Raw genomic sequence first — 22922 nt, 5'->3', positions numbered from 1 at the left:
CCATAGGGTGAAGTAAAACCAAACAAAAATGACTTACATCGTAGGTCAGTCTACAGAACCTAAAACACTGTGCTCTGATACCAACTGTAACGACCCAACTCCTTATGCTGAATCGAAGTCATTACTAAATATAGAACAAGTGGTTTAAGTCTAAAAATTTTATTAAAAGCATACGGTTCAAGAAATTCATTTATAAAAACATAAACAAGGTAGTCATGCAAAAATGTAAAAACGTTCTGAAATCCTACTCGGGCCCTATCTACATAAAAGATAGTGAAAAATAAAAAGTACTCAAACTCAAATGCTAAAATCTGAAATAAGAAATAAGCGGAAGCGGTAGTCCCTATGGCCCTCCTCGGTCTCACTTCGGGTCGCTCGCCAGCTTGCCCTTGCCTTTGCCTCGTCCTCTACCTGAAAACATAAAGTGGAGAGAATGAGTATAAAAATACTCAGTAAGGGACCCACTACTAGTCCCACTAGGTGCCTGTTAACTTCCTGTTAGAGTCCTGATAACTGGTACCCAATCTCTGGCACGTTCCCGAACACGTGCAATCATGCGCTCCCGTAGGAACGTAACTCTGGTCTTCGGTGCCCGGGGACACCTAGGACAGTCGGGATGCGAGGACCCCGTCGAGTCACTCGAGTCATGTCTATATCATGCTAGACTGGCGTCCCGTCGGACCACACAGTCCTCAATAGGTGGTGATCCCGAAGGACACCCATGCAGGTACGACTCTAACAGAATCAAGCTAACAGGTACCCTAATTTGCAGTATACATACACATGGCATCAGCATATAACATGTCACATAAATCATTTCTACACTCTCCGCCCCGACATTCGTCGTAACCATAATAAATCTTGCCACGCATAACAGGCTATAGCACAACTATATCGTCATTTGCATCATACTAACATTTATTTCAGGCATCATACTGTCAAACTCTCAATATGCAACATAGGGCATACACAGTCTCATACTTCAAACATGAAACTAGTAGTAGAATCTCTTACCTGGAGATCTACTTGTCGAGTCCTAACCGCGAGGCAGTACGCTTTCCAAGCGACGAAGTCCTAACTGTTTAATAAGTCAAAATTCGTAAATAGGTCGCCAACGACCAACGGTTCGAGACTCAATTGAATTTAACTTACCCTAGAAGGAGGTTGCAGTGCTCGCGCCCCTACTGAAGGAAATCCCGCGCTGCAGTAATTTCTTGGTCCAAGACGTCCCTTGAGGAAAATAATATAATTTAGATCCAAATTAATTTAACTAACGTCCGAGCATGGAGTCTTACCGGAAAAACCACAATAATTAATTAGCTTACCAAAATTTAGGTGGATGGAGCCAAATTAGTCCTGGCGGCTCGGCTGGAAGAAGACAGGACCGGCTCGGCTTGAGCAGACGCGGCTCGGCTCGGTACAGGAAGCTACGCGGGCGGCTCGGCTTGCAACAGGGAGGAGATGCGGCTCGGCTACGCGGGACGCGCGGCGCGGCTTCCCACGCGGACGCGGCTCACACGCGGGGAGGGCTGGACGCGGCGCGGCTTCAGTTTCGGCTTCGGGCGCGCGGATGGTGGAGCGGCTCCGGGTTCGTTCGTCGGCTGGAGGCACGCGCGGCGGATCGGCTTCGAGTGGCGGCTGCGGGAGACGGCTGGGCGCGGATCGAAGTGGCTCCCTTCGGCTCGATCGGAGCGACGCGGCTGACGAAGCTTCTCGGATCGACGCGGCTGACGGAGCTTCTCGGATCGACGCGGCTGACGGAGCTTCTCGGATCGACGCGGCTGACGGAGCTTCTCGGCTACACAGATCGGCTCGATCGAAGCGACGCGACGCGGCTCGGCTATCCTCCTGATCGGAGCGGCGCGGCGTCGGCGGTCTTCCTTAGGTCGAAACGGCGCGGCGGGTTCCGGCTCGGCTGGCGGCTGCGGATTCGGCTGCAGACGCGCGGAGGATGGCTCGGCTTCCACTCGGCTTGCAGACGCGCGGTGGGTCGGCTCTACTACGGCCGGCTCCGAGGGTTATTCTTTCAGCTGGCGGCGGCGGCGTGCGGCGGCGTGCGGCGGCGTGCGGCGGCGTGCGGCGGCGTGCGGCGGCGGCTAGGGTTTCCTCTTCTATTTTTTTTTTTTTCTTTCTTTTCTTTGGGAAGGTGAAGAGTCTCACACTTCCCCATGCCTCTTTTTAAAAGAAATAAAAAAAAATAATTAAAAGAAAACCCTAAAACCCTCTTTCCTCTCTCCTCCATTAACCACCTTTGACCCTTTCCAAGGCCATTTATTTGCTAAGCCATTAATTTATTTCACCCCCTAACTTCAAAATTAATCCATAAAAACTTTAGTTTAATACTAATAATAAACACACTTAGTATTAATATTAATGGTTAAAACAAAAAGGAAACCGAAATTGTCGGGCGTTACAAATTTTTACGAAAATGAATTTAAATAAAAATGTGTTTCTTGAAAAAACACAATTTAATGATCAAACTTTATGAAAGTAAAAAACTTTAATTGACCTGACTTCTTTTCCCCATTGTTAACTCACTTTTCTCTCTACAAAACATATAACTTCTTTTCTCTCTCATCCTCATCTACATCTCAATTTTATCTAAATTAGACCGTCAAATGCAAAAATGCAAGATTTTCAAATTTTCAATCTAAGGCATTGTTGAAATTAAAAGTTTTCTTCTTAAATAATATAATTTTGTTCTAATCTAAAATTTCAAAATTGCCTACTTAATCGTTCGTTTCAAAAGCATGGATTAGTTTGTATTGATTTTTTTTTCTAATTATCGTTTATAAATACTTCTTTTTACTTGTAAACAATTTTTGAAACACTTCGAAAATCAATACAAACATACACTAGATCTTTGATATGATTTGAAATTTTGTTAACGAATAATGTTCAAGACCTATACACGTGTCTAAGTCCAAGAAAAAGTAGGAGAGAATATAGACAAATGTGTATCTCAAAAGAAAAAAAGTCAAAGCTCCGGAATTTCGAACTGGTAGATAATACGATTAGAAAATAATTGAATCGTGTTCGATTTGGTAATTAACATCGTTGTAGTTACACGTAACCAAATATGAATGTCAGAAGAAAGATACTCACAACCTTCCCTTAGGCATTGGGTTATGGAAAGTTCCATACCATAATAGTATGAGAAACTTCCATACACGTCAACTAAAAAAAAGTAAGGCCAAATCGAGAAGGACCTACAACAATAAATATATCTAAAAATTTTCATAATTAAATTGAATGACCAATATCATGACCTACAACAAGAAATCATGTTTTACGCATATTTAATTTCTATTGTATTTGTATTGACTCAAAATAGCTTATTTTAAATAATTTTTACGAAAATAAATTTAAATAAAAATGTGTTTCTTGAAAAAACACAATTTAATGATCAAACTTTATGAAAGTAAAAAACTTTAATTGACCTGACTTCTTTTCCCCATTGTTAACTCACTTTTCTCTCTACAAAACATATTACTTCTTTTCTCTCTCATCCTCATCTACATCTCAATTTTATCTAAACTAGACCGTGAAATGCAAAACAGCAAGATTTTCAAATTTTCAATCTAAGGCATTGTTGAAATTAAAAGTTTTCTACTTAAATAATATAATTTTATTTTAATCTAAAATTTCAAAAGATAATTATCGTTATAAATACTTCTTTTCGCTTATAAACAATTTTTGAAACACTTCGAAAATCAATACAAATATACGCTAGATCTTTTATATGATTTGAAATTTTAAATTAAAAAATTGAAACGAACATTGTTAACAAATAATGCTCAAGACCTATACACATGTCTAAGTCCAAGAAAAAAGTAGGAGAGAACGTAGACAAATGTGTATCTCAAAAGAAAAAAAGTCAAAGTTCCAGAATTTATAGATAATATTGATTAGAAAATAACTGAATCGTGTTCGATTTGGTAATTAACATCGCTGGAATTACACGTAACCAAATACAAATGTCAGAAGAAATTAAAGATACTCACGACCTTCCCTTAGGCATTGGGTTATGGAAAGTTCCATACCAGAATAGTATGAGAAACTTCCATACACGTCAACTAAAAAAAGTAAGGCCAAATCGAGAAGGACCTGCAACAATAAACATATCTAAAATTTTCATAATTAAATTGAATCACCAATATTTTTTTTACCCAGAAAAATTGATTTAAAATCAATCCATCTCAGGATAAAAAACAACAGAATTCATTTAAAATATTTGGAATTTAGAAGCTCTGGGAATGTTTATGTCACCATACCATACATACTATAGAGTTATACTAAAAGGGGAAAGTGCCATAAATAGAAATGGTCCCATGAAATATATATCTATATATATATATATAGTGGTGGGGTTTGAAGGTGGCAACCGGCAACTGGGGGCTCAGGTCAGTGTGTGTGAACCAATGAGTTTTAGTGTTAAATACATATATATATCGGTCTGAGCCTCGGGGTCCAATTGAAGTGTGGCATAGCAGAGGCATGGCTTCAGTTACTTTCAAACAGTAATACTTTTTTCTTTATACCCTACAACAAAATTTACTACCAATTATTTCGGACAGGAAGGTAGGAGTTGTTGTGAGTTGAGATATGAACTCAATTCAAACTTTAATTGGAACACTAATTCTATTTGTCATCCATATTACATCTCATGTTTCGTTATTAGTGTGTCCCTCTCCCCCCTCCTCCGTCCCAACAGTCATCTCTACCAATACCGACGACCATTATTTTAGATTACTCATTTATAGTATTTTGTATAGATGTTATTTGTAGTAATATGATATTGATAAAAATACTTTGATGCTAGCTTGGATGAATATGACTTTTTGAAAAAAAAATTCAAGTTAATTGAAACAAATGAAGAAGCATGTACGGTAGTAAAAAGATTATAAGTTCGAATTTTGAAGGTAAAAGGAAATTGTTGAACATATTTATCAAATATAATATTTATATGGATGTTTTTATAATTTTTTTTTTTTTTTTGTACAAGACTTAGTAATTTGTTGGTCCATATCATATGTAATCTTTTTAATCATATAACTCAGGTAGAGAATGTGACATTTGTTATATTTATTCTTGCTTGTCAACCATGTAACATAACTATTAGTAGAGTCATCATATATAGTACAATTACATTGTGAGGATATTTCACTAGCTTGCAATATAAATCCAAATTTATGTTGTTTTAACTAATCCAATATAATTTTGTCCCACTTAGCTAAAAACATTATTAAAAAAAATGAGATACATGATCCAAAATAAACTAAAGGTCCCATGTCTTAAAACTTAAAATAATGTGCACTAAAAATTATCATAAAAAGCCACATTTAACATATATTTCTAATATACATTCCAACGTTGTCACATTTTGTAGTAATAACAACTAAAACTGTAATTAGTCGATTATAGTTCAATTCATATGATCAAAAATTTATTAACTAATTATGACAATTTTTATCAAATTATCTTGCAACTTTCATTTATATCAATATTTTAAATTTAGACAATAATAATTAATTACTAGACCCGAGAATCAAATGGTCTATCCTAATTTGCACATCAAACCACTTGTAAGTAGAAGATACATGAATGAAAGTGCATTTGGCAATTGGGATCGGAGTGGATAGAGTTTTAGAAGAGAGAGAGAGAGAGAGAGAGAGAGAGAGAGAGAGAGAGAGAGAGAGAGAGAGAGAGAGAGATGAAAGACAAACAAAAACCTACATGTCGGATTTATAAGAAAAATGTAAAATAATTGGAAAGAGGAACGAAGGCAAAAACTGAAGATATGAGAATTATAGAAATCACCGACCGTGGTCGTCTTCGTCTTCCTGGTCGTCGTCTTTACCCAAAACCCAAAACCCAAAACCCAAAAACACAAATCCAAATCCAAATCCAAATCCGAGTTATATGGAAATTAAATAAAATCCACCACCTAAGAAATAGTTTGATAATGGCATTGTGTAAATTATTATTTTATTTAAAGGATGAACGAAGGAAAGCCGTAAAGGAGTAGGATTGATTTGATGGATGATGATGATGATGATGATATATACAACTATAATAATAATAATAGATGAAAAAAAAGGGTTTGAAAAATTCTCTCTCATCTGTTGAGTGATTAGAGGAAAAGCCAAAGGCACCTCCAAATATAACCAATCGAAGCTCTCCCGCCTGCAACATTGCCTTTTCTCTTAAGAAAAACTATATATATATATATATGTAATTTAATCCAATTGGATATTTCATTCTCTTCCACCAATCATATTTTTTTTTTATTTTACTTAGAAGAATTATGGCCCCGCGAAACGACACCAGACGGGTCGTTGTGATTCTTAAATATTGGCCTCAACCCTTCTGAACTTCAACTTATACTCCCACTTCCTTTTTTTTCTTTTCTTTTTAAATAACTTTTACCATCTTAATAAATATTTTCATTTCACCATTTTATCCATTTGGTATATTACAAATTATTTCTCTAAATATTTTGGTATATTACAAATTATTTTCTCAAATAACTTTTACCACCCTTGAATCCCATCAATTTTATATCTATAAAACTCCAACAATATACTGGAGCATAGGCTCCCATCAATAAGATTATGTATAAAAAGAACTATACATTCGTAACTAACTTTGATACAAGTCTTTTCGGTCGATAAAATTGTTATTGATAATATATATATATATAGAGTTAATAACTCTAATTCATATAAAGAGTAAATTGATTTGTATTAAAAATCATTTTATCAATAAAGAAGAATTATCGATCATATTAATATTATCAATAATCGTTAATATTAATAAAATGGTTATTTCTATTTTTCATTTTGACTGTTATGCACACAAATTTCCATTATAATCGAATTACGTTTGTAAAATGTAGAAAAAATTATTGCATGGATGATGTGATTATTTATGAGTGGGTATTATTTGGGTGGATGAGTTTAATAAATTGACCAAAACAAATAAAAATAAAGAAGTGTATTTATTGAAGGTAAATAAAATATTTATGTTTTCACTTTTCATATCATTTTTAATTATTAGATTATTTTGTTTTTCCCCGAGGAGTCTCATTAAGTGGACCGTCCCAATTTTACGCAATTCTCAATTATCACATCAAATTTAATTTCGTGTTAATTATAAAAAATAATAGCAATATATATATATATATATATATATATATATATATTGCAAGACCATTTTTTCCATTTTAATACGATAGAATATACTTAATTAATAACCTTTACAAAAAAAATACTTTATTGATGATGTACACAAAATAGAACTTTCCTTCACTAGAAGAAACACTAAATTTTAATACTGCTCTTCTTAGCTTTTAAATTATTTAATTCATTTTAGAAACAAAATAACTGTCTGAATTTTTTTAAAACAATAATTTGGAATCGGAATTTTGAGATGGACATGATAGAATATTGTGCATGTATATATAAATAGTCAATTTTTTATGATTATAACAAAACACTCACATATTTAATTATTTTTTAAATATTTTAGATTTGTCATTTCATCTCTCTTTTTATTATGATCCTTTTTTTATTGTTGTTCTAATTTATTTCGATCGTCTTCTTTTTTTCAAACTTTTATTTGATTGTTCAAAATCGTGATGACTTAAAAAAAAAACATTGTTAAACGATCGTGTACAAAAAATAACGACCGTTGTATAAAGAATCTTAAAAAGAATCGTTTAGATTTGCGATCGCATAAAAAAAATCTTGAAAGAAAATTTTAGGCTACGGTAGCCAATCTATCCAAATCTAAACACCACATATAACTCAATTAAATTAAAGGATAGAATTGAAAAAATAAATTGTTTTAGACTTGACTATCCAAATCTAAAAGATCAAATATAAATAAGTGTATCAAACAAATTTAAAACTAAATATTTTATATGTTGTTAACGACGTAGTAAACAGGTTCATTTTTTAGGTTTATGAGTATTTTTCTTTTTCAAAATTGTTTGCTTAAATATTTTGATATTTTATTATATTTCTAAAAGGGATGTATAAATATTTATTAATCAGTAGTATATTAGTGTCGTCCAAAACTTTGATCCAAACTGATTGAACACGATATCCCATTTGGAACCGCTTTTGAAAATCTAAGTAAAACAACAAAACCGAAGGTTCCACATAATTAGAAAAAGTAAATTCAAATTGTTTGACCTTAGTATCTAATATCTTCTACTATCTTAACCATATTTTAACTTCTCTAATTTTCTAAACCTTTTTTTTATTTATTTTTTTACAAACATATAACATTAAGAAACAAAATTTCTGATTAAGATTATTATTGGTTGATATTATACGTTGGATGCTAATCAGTAGAATTATACTATCTATGCCTCTACACATATCACCTACTTAATGCTTATTTCAGTTTCCTTATATAATTTTACTATATATATATAGTTGTAATAGATTAAAAGCACGTTAATATGCATATTCCAAACATTACTTTATTTTCATAATGACTATCTAGCTTTTTATTTTTAAATATTTAAGTTCATAGAGACATTATTTTTCAATTTATTTAGATGGTCATACAATCATATTTAAAATTTTCGAATCACATCCTTGTTGTTATAACTACTGAGTTATTGAGTTACGTTTGATTTGGCTGCTAAAATTAAAAGTAATTTTTAAACTCTTTTTTGGTTAATTAAAAGAAGAAAACCAAACCCTAGGAAAAGAGTTATTACTAATTTTTTATAAGTTGTTAAGTAAACAATTAGCATGAAAGATGACTATACTATACATGCATTATTATATAACTATATGGTTATCTTGAATACTTGATGACAAAAAGATGACTATACAATTACTGTAAAACTAGGCATGCCCTTATGCTCTAATTTGGATAACTGTTTCCACGTCCTGTAATAAAATTAAGGGAACATTTTGGATAATACTATATTAAGTAAAATTATAACAGTGATAAATATTATTTTGTATTCTTGGAATAGTCACGGTGTAAACACATGTTTACAGTAATAATAATAATGTAGCTCCTGAATACAAAGAATTGTTATTATAACAATGACAATGTAGGATTATAGTAAGCAATTTTGTAGAAGGGAAAGGTTGAAAGAAAAACAATTATGGAGATGGCGTTGGTTGGGTAGAGGATGAGTTTTAGATTCAAAGGGGTTGGTTTTGGTTATCCTGAAGTTTGAAAGGCAGAGAGTTGGGCGGTGGGACCGCTGACGGACCGGAACGTGCAAAGTCGTAATCGAAGGGCCAATTTGAAACCCCCCTTTTTCTTTTTCTTTTTTCTTTTTTTTTTTGGGTTTTAAATGAGTTGCCACGTGGAAGAAAGTTAAGGGTGTAATGAAGTGGCGGAGTCCACGTGGGATGCCAGAGATACAGACAAGATATCGCCACATACGTTTTATGTGGGCCCCTACCTGACAACCTCCCCGCCGAAATCCAAAAGCAAAGGCCTGCTCTCCTCCTCCCCCTCCATTATTACTATTTTCTCCTCTCTCTCTCTCTCTCTCTCTCTTCCTTTCTTTCTTTCTTTAAATCCCTTTTTTCATTATTATTGCTTTTTTTTTTCTTTTTACATTGAGAAAAAGAAAAAAAACAATCAAACAAACTTTTGATAAAGACATATATTTAAGTATGAGGTACCAAAATAATAATAATGTCCCATTCTTATTTCTTGTAAATTTTAAAAACTAAATGCTTTCTTCAACCAAAAGAGAAAGAAAGAACCAAAACCATAACTATTTTTTTTTTTTACAAAAAGATAAATGTTAGATAAATAAAATCCACGAAGAAGACACATGCAGTGTTCAATTTGAACATGTTTAAATTGGTCAAAAGGTTTTTTTTTTTCTTTCTTTTTTGTAACATCCATATATCATATATTTCAAATGAAAAGATAGCAATTTTGCTTAAGAGATTTACTTTTAGAAGCATCTCTAATCAGTCAATCTAGTTTTGCTAATTGATTTTTTTTTTTTTTTTTAAAAAAAGCGGTATGTTGAAAAGAAAAGAAAAATGAATGGAGTTTTTTTATTTTTGAAATAAATTCGTTGTATTGTATATAGATATATTTCTATTTAAAAAAATGAATTGATGAAAAAAGAAAGAAGAGAAAAGATTTAGTCATAGTAAGCGGTGATAAATATGAAAGGGAGAAGGGTTTAAAGAATGGGGAAAAGGAAGAAGAAGAAGAAGAAAATGAGAGATTGAGGAAGGAGAAAACAAAAATTAAAAATCAGAATTTTGAAAAATAAAAAATAATGTCATCAGAAAATTAACAAGAAAAAAAAAATCTTCTCAAAAATCAAACTTTAAAATTGTAATTTTTAAAATAAAAAACAAAAAACATAGTGGTGTTGCCGTTCTAGAAAATTCTAAAATTAAGGCAGAGAAAAGTTAACAAATATATATATATATATATATATATATATATATATATATATATATATATATATATATATATATATATATATAGGGAAATTATAAGAGTAATAAGAATTTAAATTTTAAAATAAACCCTACGAAATTAATTTAATTATGCATATTTTTTAACTAGAAGCTTTTAAATTGGATTGGAAAATTTAGTTAAATGAGCTATGTTAAAATTGTATTCGTGAATAAATTCAATTGAGTTTTGATAATTTAGTTTGGAGAGGGAAGAAGTTGTGTTAAAGAAGTAAAATTAATTGGTTGTTGAGAACAAATATAATGTTTCTACAATAAAGTGATTTATGAAGTTAGGTTTCTACAATAAATATAATGTTTTTTTTTTAACTTGTGTAAGAAAATTGTAGTAATGTAAAATCTAAAGCTAGAAATTGAAAGATGGATAGTTGATGGAATAAGGGGTGAGGGAAATGGAGTATGGAATTAATAGAGAGAGAGAGAGAGGCATTATATATGCAAATTGTGTGGTCACTTTCCGTTATTAGTGGGGGTGTGGAATAACTCCAAAAAAAAAAACTCCCAACTTTAACTTTAGGACCATATTTCTCTCTTTCATTATATATGATTTCTATCTTTAATACAAATACAGAGGACTTTCTACAATTTTTTCACAAAAAGAAAAACAAACCCATCATAACAAACTTACAACTCTCTCTCTCACTACTCTTTTAATTAACATTGATTTGAAAATGAAAATAAATAGCTAGGGTTAGGGTTTGTGTTTTAGTGATGGTATGAAGTGTGTTATGGAGTTGGTTGGAAGAGATATATATGTGAAAATGTTATGGGGGGGGGGGGGGGGGGGGGAGGGGGAGTAAAGGAATATTCATTGAATGAATTAAAAAGATATTAATGAATTAAGGATATAGGATATAGTAGTGTGGTTTGAGTAGTGGGGGAGAGAAAGAGAAGGGTATGAGAAGTCATTGTTTGAATGGCGTGAGCCTAAGGAAGAAGACATATTGGTGACAACATCAACAACCATGCATATGCATGCAATGCTACACAACTCTAACTTACTTTTAACCATAACTGAGGTGCATGCATTTTTCATATATCAACTTTCTACCTAGTTGTTCTCTCTCTCTCTCTCTCTCTATATATATATATATGTATGTATATATAACTTCAGTCTTTATTGGATAATGGTATTACACTTTCAACCATATTTAATTATAATGGTTTTTTCAAAAGTTTTATGAAACTCACCGAGGCACATTCATGTCTATCTATCATAGAATTTGAAATTTTATTATATTTAAAATCTAACCATTTTTTTATTAAGATTTTTGCTACCCATCTATATATATATTTATTAAATTCAAAGATTACATATTGACTTTTGAAGGGCAAAGCTAATCAAAAGTGTTTTCTAGAAATAATTTAAAAGCTTTAAGGGTAAAGATAAGTCTTTTGAAACAATAAAATAGAAGCATAATTAAAATCAATCTTATAGTTGAGTGATGTTTTGTATGAATTACTCTAAAGTTTTTGCATTTTCATTTGGATTCAAGAAGTTTGAGAAATAATTTTAAATTATTATTTTGTTTGAAACGAGATGAAATTTTAAATACTATGAAATTCTTTAAAATCAGAGTATTTTGTCTAGAAAAGTTTTTAAGTAAAAATATGATTCAAAATCATTTCAAACTTTAAAAGTTTAAAACCATTTTCTTACTTGCAATCACAAAAAAAGAAAATTTACTTACAACTGTTATGAATTGAAATCTCTTAAAATCCTAAAGTTGCAGAGCATCAAAGTTCTTTAAATAAATTTAAAAAATAAAAAAACAAATTTTGTTAAAGCCTTTTTCTATGTCTATGGGCCAAGAAGCCCTCATTTAAAAATGGGCCTCTAGGCAATCCAATTTCAATATTAATTGTTCATAAAAATATTTAGATATCAATTTTTAAAAGAATTATTAAGTATGTAACAATATTTTTAAAAATTTACAAATATAGTAAAGTCTATCGATGATAGATTTCTATCGTTGATAAACTCTTATGGTTTATCAGTGATAGATCAACATTTGTTATATGGTCTATCAGTGGTAGACTCATATCATTGATAGATTTTGACAGATTTTGCTATATTTACAATTTTTTTAAAATGTTGATATGTACTTAATTATTTTGAATATAATTGCTACATTTGCAATTATCTCAAATATTTAGCTAAACAAATAATTTCCAAACTATAGTTTTAGGAAGGGCCGACGAGAAGAATAGTAAAATTAGAAGTTTACTTAAATGATACGTAATTTTATTTTTAAATTGATAAAACAGTAAAACAGAAAATTTTTAAATAATAAATGGGAGAACAATACCTTAAATACCCCTATCTAATTGACAAATGTGATATCTAAATACATTTGTAACAGAATTCATAAATACTCTATAATTAATACAAACTATGCACTCACTGTTTCACATCTCATTAATTATTTGGAGTTTGGAAGAATTGAAATCCCTACTTCTCCTTCTTCACCAAAGGAAGAAAATAGCCTACATGGCTCGGGTAACAAAGAAAGCAGCTCGGACGACTCGGACGACTCAGTAGGGAGCAGACGGTGCGAGCGACTCAGACGACGCGTGCGGCTTGGGACATGACTGCTCGAGGACGGAGGCTTCTTCAACGGCGAGGAGAGCACGTCCTGGTGCGGCAGCGTGCTACGAAGAAGGATGGATTGTGCAACAAGCTCCACGCGAATGGGAGGTCATTACCACGGCGGTTGGGTTCGTGGAGATGCGATGACAGCAGTCGAAGTTTCGCGAACAAACACCGGTTGGAGCAAACACAATCCGCTTGCTTCAAATCCGAACGTCGTGACGCAGAGGAGATGGTTGACAGAAAGGGGAGGAGCGACTCGGGGTGTGGCAGCTTGGGCTAACGACGAACAGGAGCTTGACGAAGAACTAAGGTGACGGTGGCGAGCGGAGGGAGATTGTCACCGGAGATATCGGTGGAGAGAAGACAGGTAGGAGGTGGCGGCCGTGTGATTTCGAAGAAGAAGAAGAGAGTGAAGGGGTGCGACTGAGATGAAGATGATGAATTTAGGGTTTAAAAAAATATAATAATAATAATAATATAATTCATATTATATTATATTATTTTATAATATTATAAATTTTATATCCTCTTTTTTTTTTCCTTTCCAAACTTAAATAACTTTAACACCCAACAAAATAAAATCTTTTACCTCAAAATTTTACATTAGGAATTCAAATTAAGAATCTAAACTTGATGTACTATTTGTGTTTTTCGTAAATAATTTAAAAAATAAAAAAATAGTGAAATTAATAAATTAACCCTTATCTTTCGCATGATTTTAGAAATTTAATTTTGAATCTAAAATTAATTAATTTATGTATATTTTTCGTAAATAATTTGAAAAATAAAAATGGTGAATTTAATGGATCGTTCATTTTCTCTCATAATTTTGGTAATTCAATTTAAGAATCTAAAATTAATACACTATTTTTATCCTAATAATTAGGGGACGTTGAAACTAACGACATATTGTTGGAACAATATAATAATATTTTGATTTAGTTAATAATTATCATTTAAGTGACTGTATTTACAAATGGACTATATTTGAGATAGGTGATATTTTTGTTTTGATTTTTTGATCTCAACAAATACATTGTCTTTGTATATGAACAATTGTCGTCCGTGGAGGGATAATTTCGGGCAAAAAAATAGAAAAATTATTCAGTTAATTTTGCCATAAATAAAAATAATTCAACTGTTTGCTATTTTTCTTTTTTTTTTTATCCATAAATTTACTATTTCCACGATTTTTCCTTTTAGGAATTATCAAATATTTGAAATTTTACATACCTACATTACATTTCAAAGCATTATGTGTAACTCTTCCATTCTCATAGAATGTCATTTCACTTTTTTCAAATTTTGGAAAGTTATGGCCTCGCAACCAAAAAAATTCATTATGCAATATGAAGGTGGGATACAGAAAAGTAGATACATAAATTTTCTTCAAATATGCACCCAAATACTACTCTACTATAAGCTAAAATTACAAATCTAATTCATATCATTTTGAACATTAGATTAGATTACAAAGGGAGTTTTAGTAGTGTACAAGAAAGTTAAATCTATCCTCAAAAAGCACACCCCAAAAACTTCCCAAAAACCAAAATGTATGCTCCCAACACTAATATCTACAAACTAATCAATTTTTATTCACATGAATTTCAGTTATTTCTTCTCCATTTCCCAAAGATGCCTCCATGCTTGTACTCACCACCATTTCCAAAGCTTGATGATTCATGGGACTTGCATTCCCTGATTCAGAGTAGAACTCGAAGCTAGTGTCGTGGACTGAATAATTTGACGGACTTGGAGGGTAGTTAGACCTTGGTGAGGCCGAAATGGAGCTACCATCCATCGCACGAATCGTTTTGTCCCCATGAACAAGATTACTCTTCTTAAATGTATGTGAAGTCAAGTCCCTTTCATCGTAAGTTTTGAGCAACGCTCGAATTTTGTGTCGAAAGGAATTGTTCGAGCCTTCATTGGCAGTGTGACGGAGCGTGTGCTGTTCCTTGTGGAAAAAAATGAAACCGTAGACAAGAAGAGCAATGATGGCAGCACTGCCGGCAATGAGAAAGAGCCCCCAAAAGCTACCAAGGTTGAGCCTTGAAGAAGTGACCTTTGAGCCAGAAGACACCGAGTTACATTGACCACCAAACCATGTCTTTTGTATTCGGTTCATCTTCTCACTTTCTGTCACGTTTAACACGGCTCTCGACACGTCTCCCACCAGTGGCGAACCAATCGGAAATGCCTGTTATCATCACTAGATTTGTTAAGAAATTGACAATCAAATATGAATAGGAAACATAAAACACAACAAATTATCAACAACGTGCTAATTCGTCAGATATGTATTCAACTTAGGTTTTGTGTGTAACGAACCCAACCAAAGTCCGTATTTAATTGGTGATATAACAAATTTACAATATTCCAACAAAGCTCAAAAGCTTAAAACTAAGAGAAGGGGCAGTGGAGTTTACTTACAAATCCAAATCCATCGGTTTTGTAATTGGGCTCAGCCATGATGTACTTATCAGGAAACTTAAAAAGAAAGAGTTTAACATAAGGGATTTCATCAAAAGCAGCATCAATTCCGCCATTAGAGCTTCCAGATTTGAACATCTCATCGAGTTGCTCAGGAGTATCATAAGGCCTAAGATTCTTAATCCCCACAGATTTCAATAACTCAAAAACAAAGGAACCATCTTGATATCCAACCCATGGCTGATTCTTCAACAACTCATTAACATCAGTAATGGTAGGTTGCAATTGTTGAACTGTTAAAAGAGAAGTCAAACTTGCAGTGTAACTCTGAGTCAGAATAAATACAACAAAGAACCATATGACCACCACGAATCTCGCCAAATTGCTGACCAAACTTTCCCCTAAAAAAGAAAAAGGGTGCGATAAAAAATTTGATTTTGGAGATTAATTGAAGAAGAAAGAAGGATTATTTGAGATTGGATTACTTTGAGCAAAGACCATGGTGCAGAAGGAAAACCAGAGGCTTGTGCCGATTTGGTGAGATGGTGGACCACGAAATTCTTCGTTGATTCGGTGTTCAAGAATCCAAACAACAAAGCCCATGAAGACGAAGAAGCAGAAGCTTGTGATCCAAAGATCTAAAGTGAGAGGTTTTAAGAAAATCCATGCTTTGTTCTTGGAGTAGCCTTGTGTTGGAACCACCATTGAAACTCCTGATTCTGTGAAGGGTAATGTGAAATCCACGTAGTTTGATCTGTTCGCTACGATCGTTATGTCTCCTACTGCCCCGTCGTAGATCTGTCCACAAAATTTTCTAAACTTTCAAACTCTCAAACATTTGTTATCATAAATAGTCACCAAAAAGAAGAAAGGTAGTGTATTCCATAAAAGTGGGTTTTAGTTATTGTAATACTCACCCCTTTATAGACTTGCATGATGAGATCATCGTAAGATCCCGCGCTGGAACCATTAGGAAATGCAAACGGAACGTAATCATACGGAACTGCGTACGGAAGCATTGCCATTACCGCATCAAACACATCCGTACAATACCCTTCCGCCCCCGTTCCGTTTTTCTTCACTCTCACAAACTCACTATACCCTTCCTTCGCCGGAAACCCAATTTTCAGCCTCTTCCCGGCCACCGGCCACACCCATCCTCTCGGAACCGTCGCCGTATCCCCCGGCCATATCACTGGTTTCGTCCCACTCTGACTCAAATTCTTAGTCAACCCTTTCTCCGGATTCCAAAACCCCACCCGTTTTCCCCCATTCCCATTCACATTCACTATCTCAAAATTCTCCGATTGAAGCTCCCCCTTTACGATCCTGTAATCCCCTGTCAGCCCTTTGAACCTCGTCTTCAATAAAACATCTCGGATTTTCTCCCCGTTTTCAGACACCCCTAATGTTTGAAGATCCGTTAGATTGTTGTTCGATTCGTTAATTGGGTTGTTTTTGTATTTGAACTCTGTTTCCCCTGTTTTCTCAACCGCCATTGCTAGTGCTCGAGCTGCATCGTGAGCCCATAATCCGAATACGTCTAATTGAGGTTCTTTGGGGATGGGGTTTTCGATTAGGAATTTGCGCTTCCATCTGATTTTGAAACCATCGAGCTCTAGTGAATTTGGGACGTATGTTTTCACTCCTAAAGCTCCTTCCATGGAGTTTAGAACAGAGGAATCCATGGAATCGAGAACGTTCGTTGTTACGTCGGTTAGAATCCAAGCGTAGCCTTCGCTCATCATTCCAATCTCGTTGGCCATCATGAATAATCGAGCTGCTAGAGAAGGAACCATGTGTACTACGAACACTCTGGGCTGCATTGTCATCAACTTATAAAGCTCTTCTTTAATTTGATCGTCAGTAGCCTCCGGATCGATGACGCTCCGGTATGGCACGCGTGCATTCACACTCTGTAGCGCGTCGATCAAATACGGTAACATTCCGTCTCCAAATTCATCATCTTCGTAGATCGGAATGACCTGATGTAAAATAGAAGATTTACATTCTTAACTTAAATTTCATAAACTAATTGGTTATTAAACATGAGAGTTGGAGTTTATTTAAGACCTGTCTCCAATTATAAGATTTGACGAGGTCACTAATGGCGACGACCTGGGCAGAGTCGTTTTGGGTGAGGCGAAAGAAGTAAGGGCTGCGGAGGGAGGCGAGAGCGGGGCTGGAGGCGGTGAAGGTTAGTATAGGGACGTGAGCTTTTTGGCCGAGCTCGATCACGAAATTGGCTTGCATTGAAGTGGTTGGTCCCAAGATTGCATGAACTTTATTGTTCTTTATCAAATCAAGAGCTGTTCTATTCAAAGTCAAATGTTATAATTATATTAGATTACAATTAAGATACAAAAATGCAAAGTTTTTTACTCATTCATTTACTTTCATTATTTAATTTAATTTTGTGATTAGTTTATTGAGGATTTGCTGATTAAATATAAATAAGTTTGATCTTAATTATGTAATAATATAACTTTACAATGAAAGAGATATTTCTGTCCATTTCGTATTTTTGTTTGATTTAGTCTCGTCTTAGTCTTTTGATCCTTCTTTTATTAGCTGGTTTTGCAATTTTTTTTTCATTTTTATTTTAGTTAATTGGTTCAATTGGTTCCATTAATTTTTAATTAAATGGAGATCTATTTGTTAAGCCGTAAGGAACTAGACTTCTATGTCTAATTTTAAAAAATTGTACAAGTTATTAATGAAATTGTTTTTTATACTATTAATTGACTATTAATATGTAACTTTATAGTTCTATATTGTCGGACGTATATTGGAGAAATTAGAAAAATCCTTTAAATTTATATCCCGTAGATATTAAGTAATATATAGAATACTCATCGTACCATACGATCTTTATAACCAAATCATGTTATGGTGATCATAATATTAAATAATTTGATGTTCATTTTGACCTGAATTTATAAATTTGTTTGATTGATTAAATTTTGAACAAGTTGTTAATTAGTAAAAAAAAATTAGCTTCTAAGTTTTTGAGAAAAACGGTTGAACTCAATAAAAGAAAAAAAATGCTTGAAAATATAAGTAGTAGTAGGACAAGGTCAATATGAGGATTATCACGTCGGTTTAAATTCAAAAATGAATTGAAATTGTTATTTAAAGAAAACGAAGGGTATATTTGAAATACATTCTCACAACTTTGATTTAAAAAGTAAATAATTTTGAAAAATAAAATTTAGAGTGTTTGAAAGTTATCTTAAAATAAAAATAGGGTATTTAAAACTATTTTTATAAAAATAAAAGTTAAAATAATATAAACAAATTTTTTCATATCTTAAGTTAATTCATATAGGTTTTAAAGTTTTAAAATGAAGAGATAACACAACGAAAATTATTTGATAGGCCAGATAATTATTATAAGATTAACTTTAGAATCTTAGATAACATTTTTTCTCTCTAAATATTCCTTCATGCAATTAATATTTATGACATACGATGTGTGTAAATTTACTATGCGTCAACTTTATAACATCTACAAATGAATTGAAACAATGTTAAAATACCCCAAAATTAATGTCATTAAAACCATAAGGAGAAGAAGCAGTTCTACACTAAACATATTACTCTTTTTTTTTTTTTTTTCCTAAAAAAAGGAGCAATTCTTATTGATCAAAATTTAACCTATAAATTTTTTTGATAGATTTAATTAATGTATTTGGTAAATTGTTTTTTTGTTTTTTTGTTTTTTTTTTACTTTTTTGCAATATTTGGAAATGGCATGAATTTAGAGCCATATTTTCTTCACTAATGAGAGATGATAAAAGTCAACAACTCAAAATTGTGGCGATGTAAGCATATGTCTTCAACGGTGGAGATAATTTTCATAGGATAAAAATGGCAGCTGATAACAACAAAAAGGAAAATAAAAGTACAGAGAGAAAGAAAGAAAGAAAGAAAGGGGAACCTGCAGCGGCGGCACCGACAACATCGCGACCGGAATCTTTAGGGTGAAGAACGATTCTGGTGTGGTAGTGAGGATTAAGAGAATAAAATTCCGATAACGACATGTCGATACAACTCAACCCCATCTTCCCAATCCAGCTCTCCATATCCAACACCACCCCGACGTTCACCGGCACGGCGCTCTCATTCTGAGCGGCTGCGGTGGTGAAGAAGAACAGGCCGGCAAGAAAATATAGAGCCGCCGGAATAATGGCGGCGGCGGGATTGGGGATGTTCATAGATTTGTGGGAGGTTGTTATAATAAATGAAGAGAGAAATTTGAAAGAAAAGAAATGGTGGTGGATGATGTTTATATAATGGAATATCGCCATTGACTATGACCATACATGAAAGAGATTGAAGAGATGAAAATGTCTCTTTACATCACTGTTTTTTTTTCTTTTTCTTTTTAATATTTTTAATTTAATTTCAATTACAAAGTTTGTATCCACTCTAGACCTTATAACAATTTTATTTTGTTACATTAAATTTGTTTAATAAATAGTTCAATTGCAATTAAAAAAAATTAAACCAGCCTGATGAATTAACCTAGAGGTTCATAAAGGGTTAAAATGTTCCAATTTACAAACAAATATCAATATATACCTTATATTAAAAATGATTTTTAAATAACATATTAAACTAAAATACTTAAAATTTATAGCAAAATATCTAATTTATTTCTATTATAATAAACACAAATAGTTTTCTATATTTATCTCTTGTAAATAAATTGTTATATTTCGATATTTCAAAAATTGTGTCATTTGATTTTTTTTTTCTTCAAAGAAAGATGAATTCCAATTACACTCTACTTTGAATAATATTAACAAATACAATGTGTAAAACTTATATTTCCCTCTTTGTAGAAATATAAATTTTACTTGAATAAAAATACTACAAGTTGATATATGCTTAAACATTCATACACTACTTAATATTTGGTGGTTTAATCATTTTTGTTTCACTTTTAAATTTTACGATATATGATATAAAATATTGAAGGTTAGATCATCTAGATATTTTTTCATTAGAAACTAATAGTTGTCGGCAAAAGGTTTTCAATAATGTAAAATTTTTGCATCAAGTCTCAAGCATATTTGTGCCCAGCTGAAATTAATAAACTTATATATTGATGTTGGATGCAATGAGTGAAAATTGACGTAATCATAATTAGTTTAGAGTGTAATTATGTGTGTTATAATTACCTAAGTAATAAGTTTAATGTGTCGAGGAAATAAAAAAAACAAAGTTAAAGTTACGTACTGAAATTATAAATGGGTAATATTTGAATGGTTTCGACGTTACTTATTATACCAATACTTGTTAATCAAGGGAGGTTGACCTTGACTAAATCAAAGACGCAATATTTTACTTACATCCACATAATGGACGGTCCTGATTCTATTTGACTAAGTAACATATATATATATATATATATATATATATATATATATATATACGGATTTGATTTGGTCCATTTGAAAGAGATTATGTTGAGAGGGTATGGATTTGAGCTGCGTGGAAGCCTGTGGGCTCTCCAACGACGTGTCGGACCGGCAATTTCGTTGTTGTAAGTTGTAACGATGACTCCGACGTTAATGTCGCCGTACTAAGAAAGCAGAACAAAACAACAATGGTTTTTTCTTTTTTTTTCTTTTTTGTTTCGGGTTATATAGATTTGATTTGATCTTCTTTTTGTCACTATCTTTTTTATTTTTTTTCTTTTTGTATTCAAATAATTAAGTCTATTTTCAACTTTTTATCAACATTTTTCTTTTTATATATAAAGTATTGTTAAATATAAGAATATGAGCCAATTTTTGTTTAATACAAATATAGCACAATATATGAAAATAACTCAAGTTTATAAATCTGTTTGGATTCAATATAATTAAATTACATCAATTTAATCCTAATTTAGAATTAGAATTTAACACTATTTACTTTCTTGATCCTTCTTAACAGAATGAGTATCAACTATTATTGTAATTAAAACTTAAACCAATTTCAAACTATATTCTAAAATAATTAAAACTAATTTATCAACTTTTAAAAAAAAAGTGGGTTTAAAAGTGTTGTAATGAACATTAAATTGATTTTAATGATAAAAGGTGTGTTGGATTTGATTTTTTAAGTCACTCTAGATGATATTGAATTGTTTGATAAATGATAACTACTCAAAAATAGTTTTTTAAAATTTTAAAATTTATTTATTAAATACTTTACATCAAAAGAGATAAAAAAAAATATTTCTTTTGAAGTTTTTTTTTTCTTCAAGCTAATTCAAACAAGCTCTAAGTATTCACTTAAAATTAACAAGTAAATTTAGAATACTCTAGTAATTAATTTCAAAATCACTTACATTTTAATACGATATAAAATTGTCAAATTAAACTGTGACGACTTCTTCAAAATAATAATTTTCTTCTTTTCAATCTTGGTGAGATTCATATATTTTTTACTTTGCTTTTTGTTCTTCCCATAAATAAAGTATTATACTTTCTTTTTTTAGATTATGACTCCTCAACTAAGAATAGATTTGTCAAAAAATTTCTTCATTATCATGTTTAATTAAAGACATTATACCAATTTTTTTCCTCTAAACTTTGAATCTATAATCTCCATATACATACGTTTATAGTGTTATCCTGTTGGGTATGCATTCATAAAATGCATATTTTATATTTTACTCCAAAAAAAGTTTTAACTTCTTTTCTATTTTTAATTATAAATGTGCAATTTTCTTGCCATTCACTGCTCAAACATTTAATGTTAGTACGTAAACTTAATATTTTTTCTTTAAGAAAATCAATATTTCTTAGTTTATGCAATTTCAATGCACTAAAATTAGAATTGAATTTCAAGAAGAAAAAGAAAAATGTGGAAGAAAGAAAATAATATTTGGTAGGTACAAACAATAGGTTTCCAATTAATGCCACCTTTGTCATTATTGATGACGATATAAATATCTGATAGTATAGTACTACTTTTCTTTATAGAATAATCAATTAAATATTGTTATTAAATTTTGCCAAGTTGTAGTGAGAGTGACTTTAAATTTAGGTCAAGGCCACACAATCCTTTTTTTTTCTTTTTCTTTTTTGTGTTAATTGGGATAGTTGAAACAAAGAAATAAAATACAATTTAAGTTAGTTTGTCTCCAATCCTTTCTTCCCAAGAAAAATGATTTATAATTAACAACAAACAAACCTCTTTTTTAAATAATTATGCATTGTTATTGACTTATTTCCCAAAAGTTATGAGTAGCCACCTTGTACTTTTCTTCATAATTATACTCCTAATAATATTGATTAAGTTGAGTAATTGTATCGGTTACATGACGTTTATCTTCTAATGTTGCTTCCTAACATGTAGATATGGATGGTTTGCTTTAGTGAGATTTATGCTTAATCTTATGTGTTTCTCTC

At 31.9% G+C, this 22922-nt stretch overlaps 1 protein-coding gene across 2 annotated transcripts; it reads right to left on the bottom strand.

Annotated features, from left to right (window-relative positions):
* Positions 1 to 14441: 14441 nt before the first annotated feature.
* Positions 14442 to 19776, bottom strand: LOC103502645 (glutamate receptor 2.9-like). Of its 2 annotated transcripts, XM_008466664.3 has the most exons (6): positions 19454 to 19776; positions 17587 to 17822; positions 16431 to 17498; positions 15999 to 16311; positions 15514 to 15914; positions 14442 to 15280 (listed from the first exon to the last, which is right to left on the bottom strand). In XM_008466664.3, the coding sequence occupies exons 1-6, from the start codon at positions 19728 to 19730 to the stop codon at positions 14666 to 14668; spliced, it is 2910 nt and encodes a 969-aa protein (XP_008464886.2). In that variant the 5' UTR covers positions 19731 to 19776; the 3' UTR covers positions 14442 to 14665. The 2 variants fall into 2 exon arrangements, with proteins under 2 accessions (XP_008464886.2, XP_050938032.1); XM_051082075.1 differs by lacking the exon at positions 17587 to 17822 and having other exon boundaries at positions 19454 to 19620.
* Positions 19777 to 22922: the final 3146 nt, after the last annotated feature.

This window comes from Cucumis melo, chromosome 3 (assembly GCF_025177605.1).
Source record: "Cucumis melo cultivar AY chromosome 3, USDA_Cmelo_AY_1.0, whole genome shotgun sequence".
In the NCBI taxonomy this organism is placed as follows: Eukaryota; Viridiplantae; Streptophyta; class Magnoliopsida; order Cucurbitales; family Cucurbitaceae; genus Cucumis; species Cucumis melo.
Note: the sequence above shows the minus strand (reverse complement) of the source record. Positions and strands in the feature narration are given on the sequence as shown.

Coding starts and splice junctions, on each gene's coding strand:
- LOC103502645 (XM_008466664.3), bottom strand. CDS start 19,730: ATGAACATCCCCAATCCCGCCGCCGCCATTATTCCGGCGGCTCTATAT. Junction 15,915..15,998: donor CACCATGGTCTTTGCTCAAA/GTAATCCAATCT, acceptor TTTCTTTTTTAG/GGGAAAGTTTGGTCAGCAAT. Junction 15,281..15,513: donor AAACCGATGGATTTGGATTT/GTAAGTAAACTC, acceptor TGATGATAACAG/GCATTTCCGATTGGTTCGCC.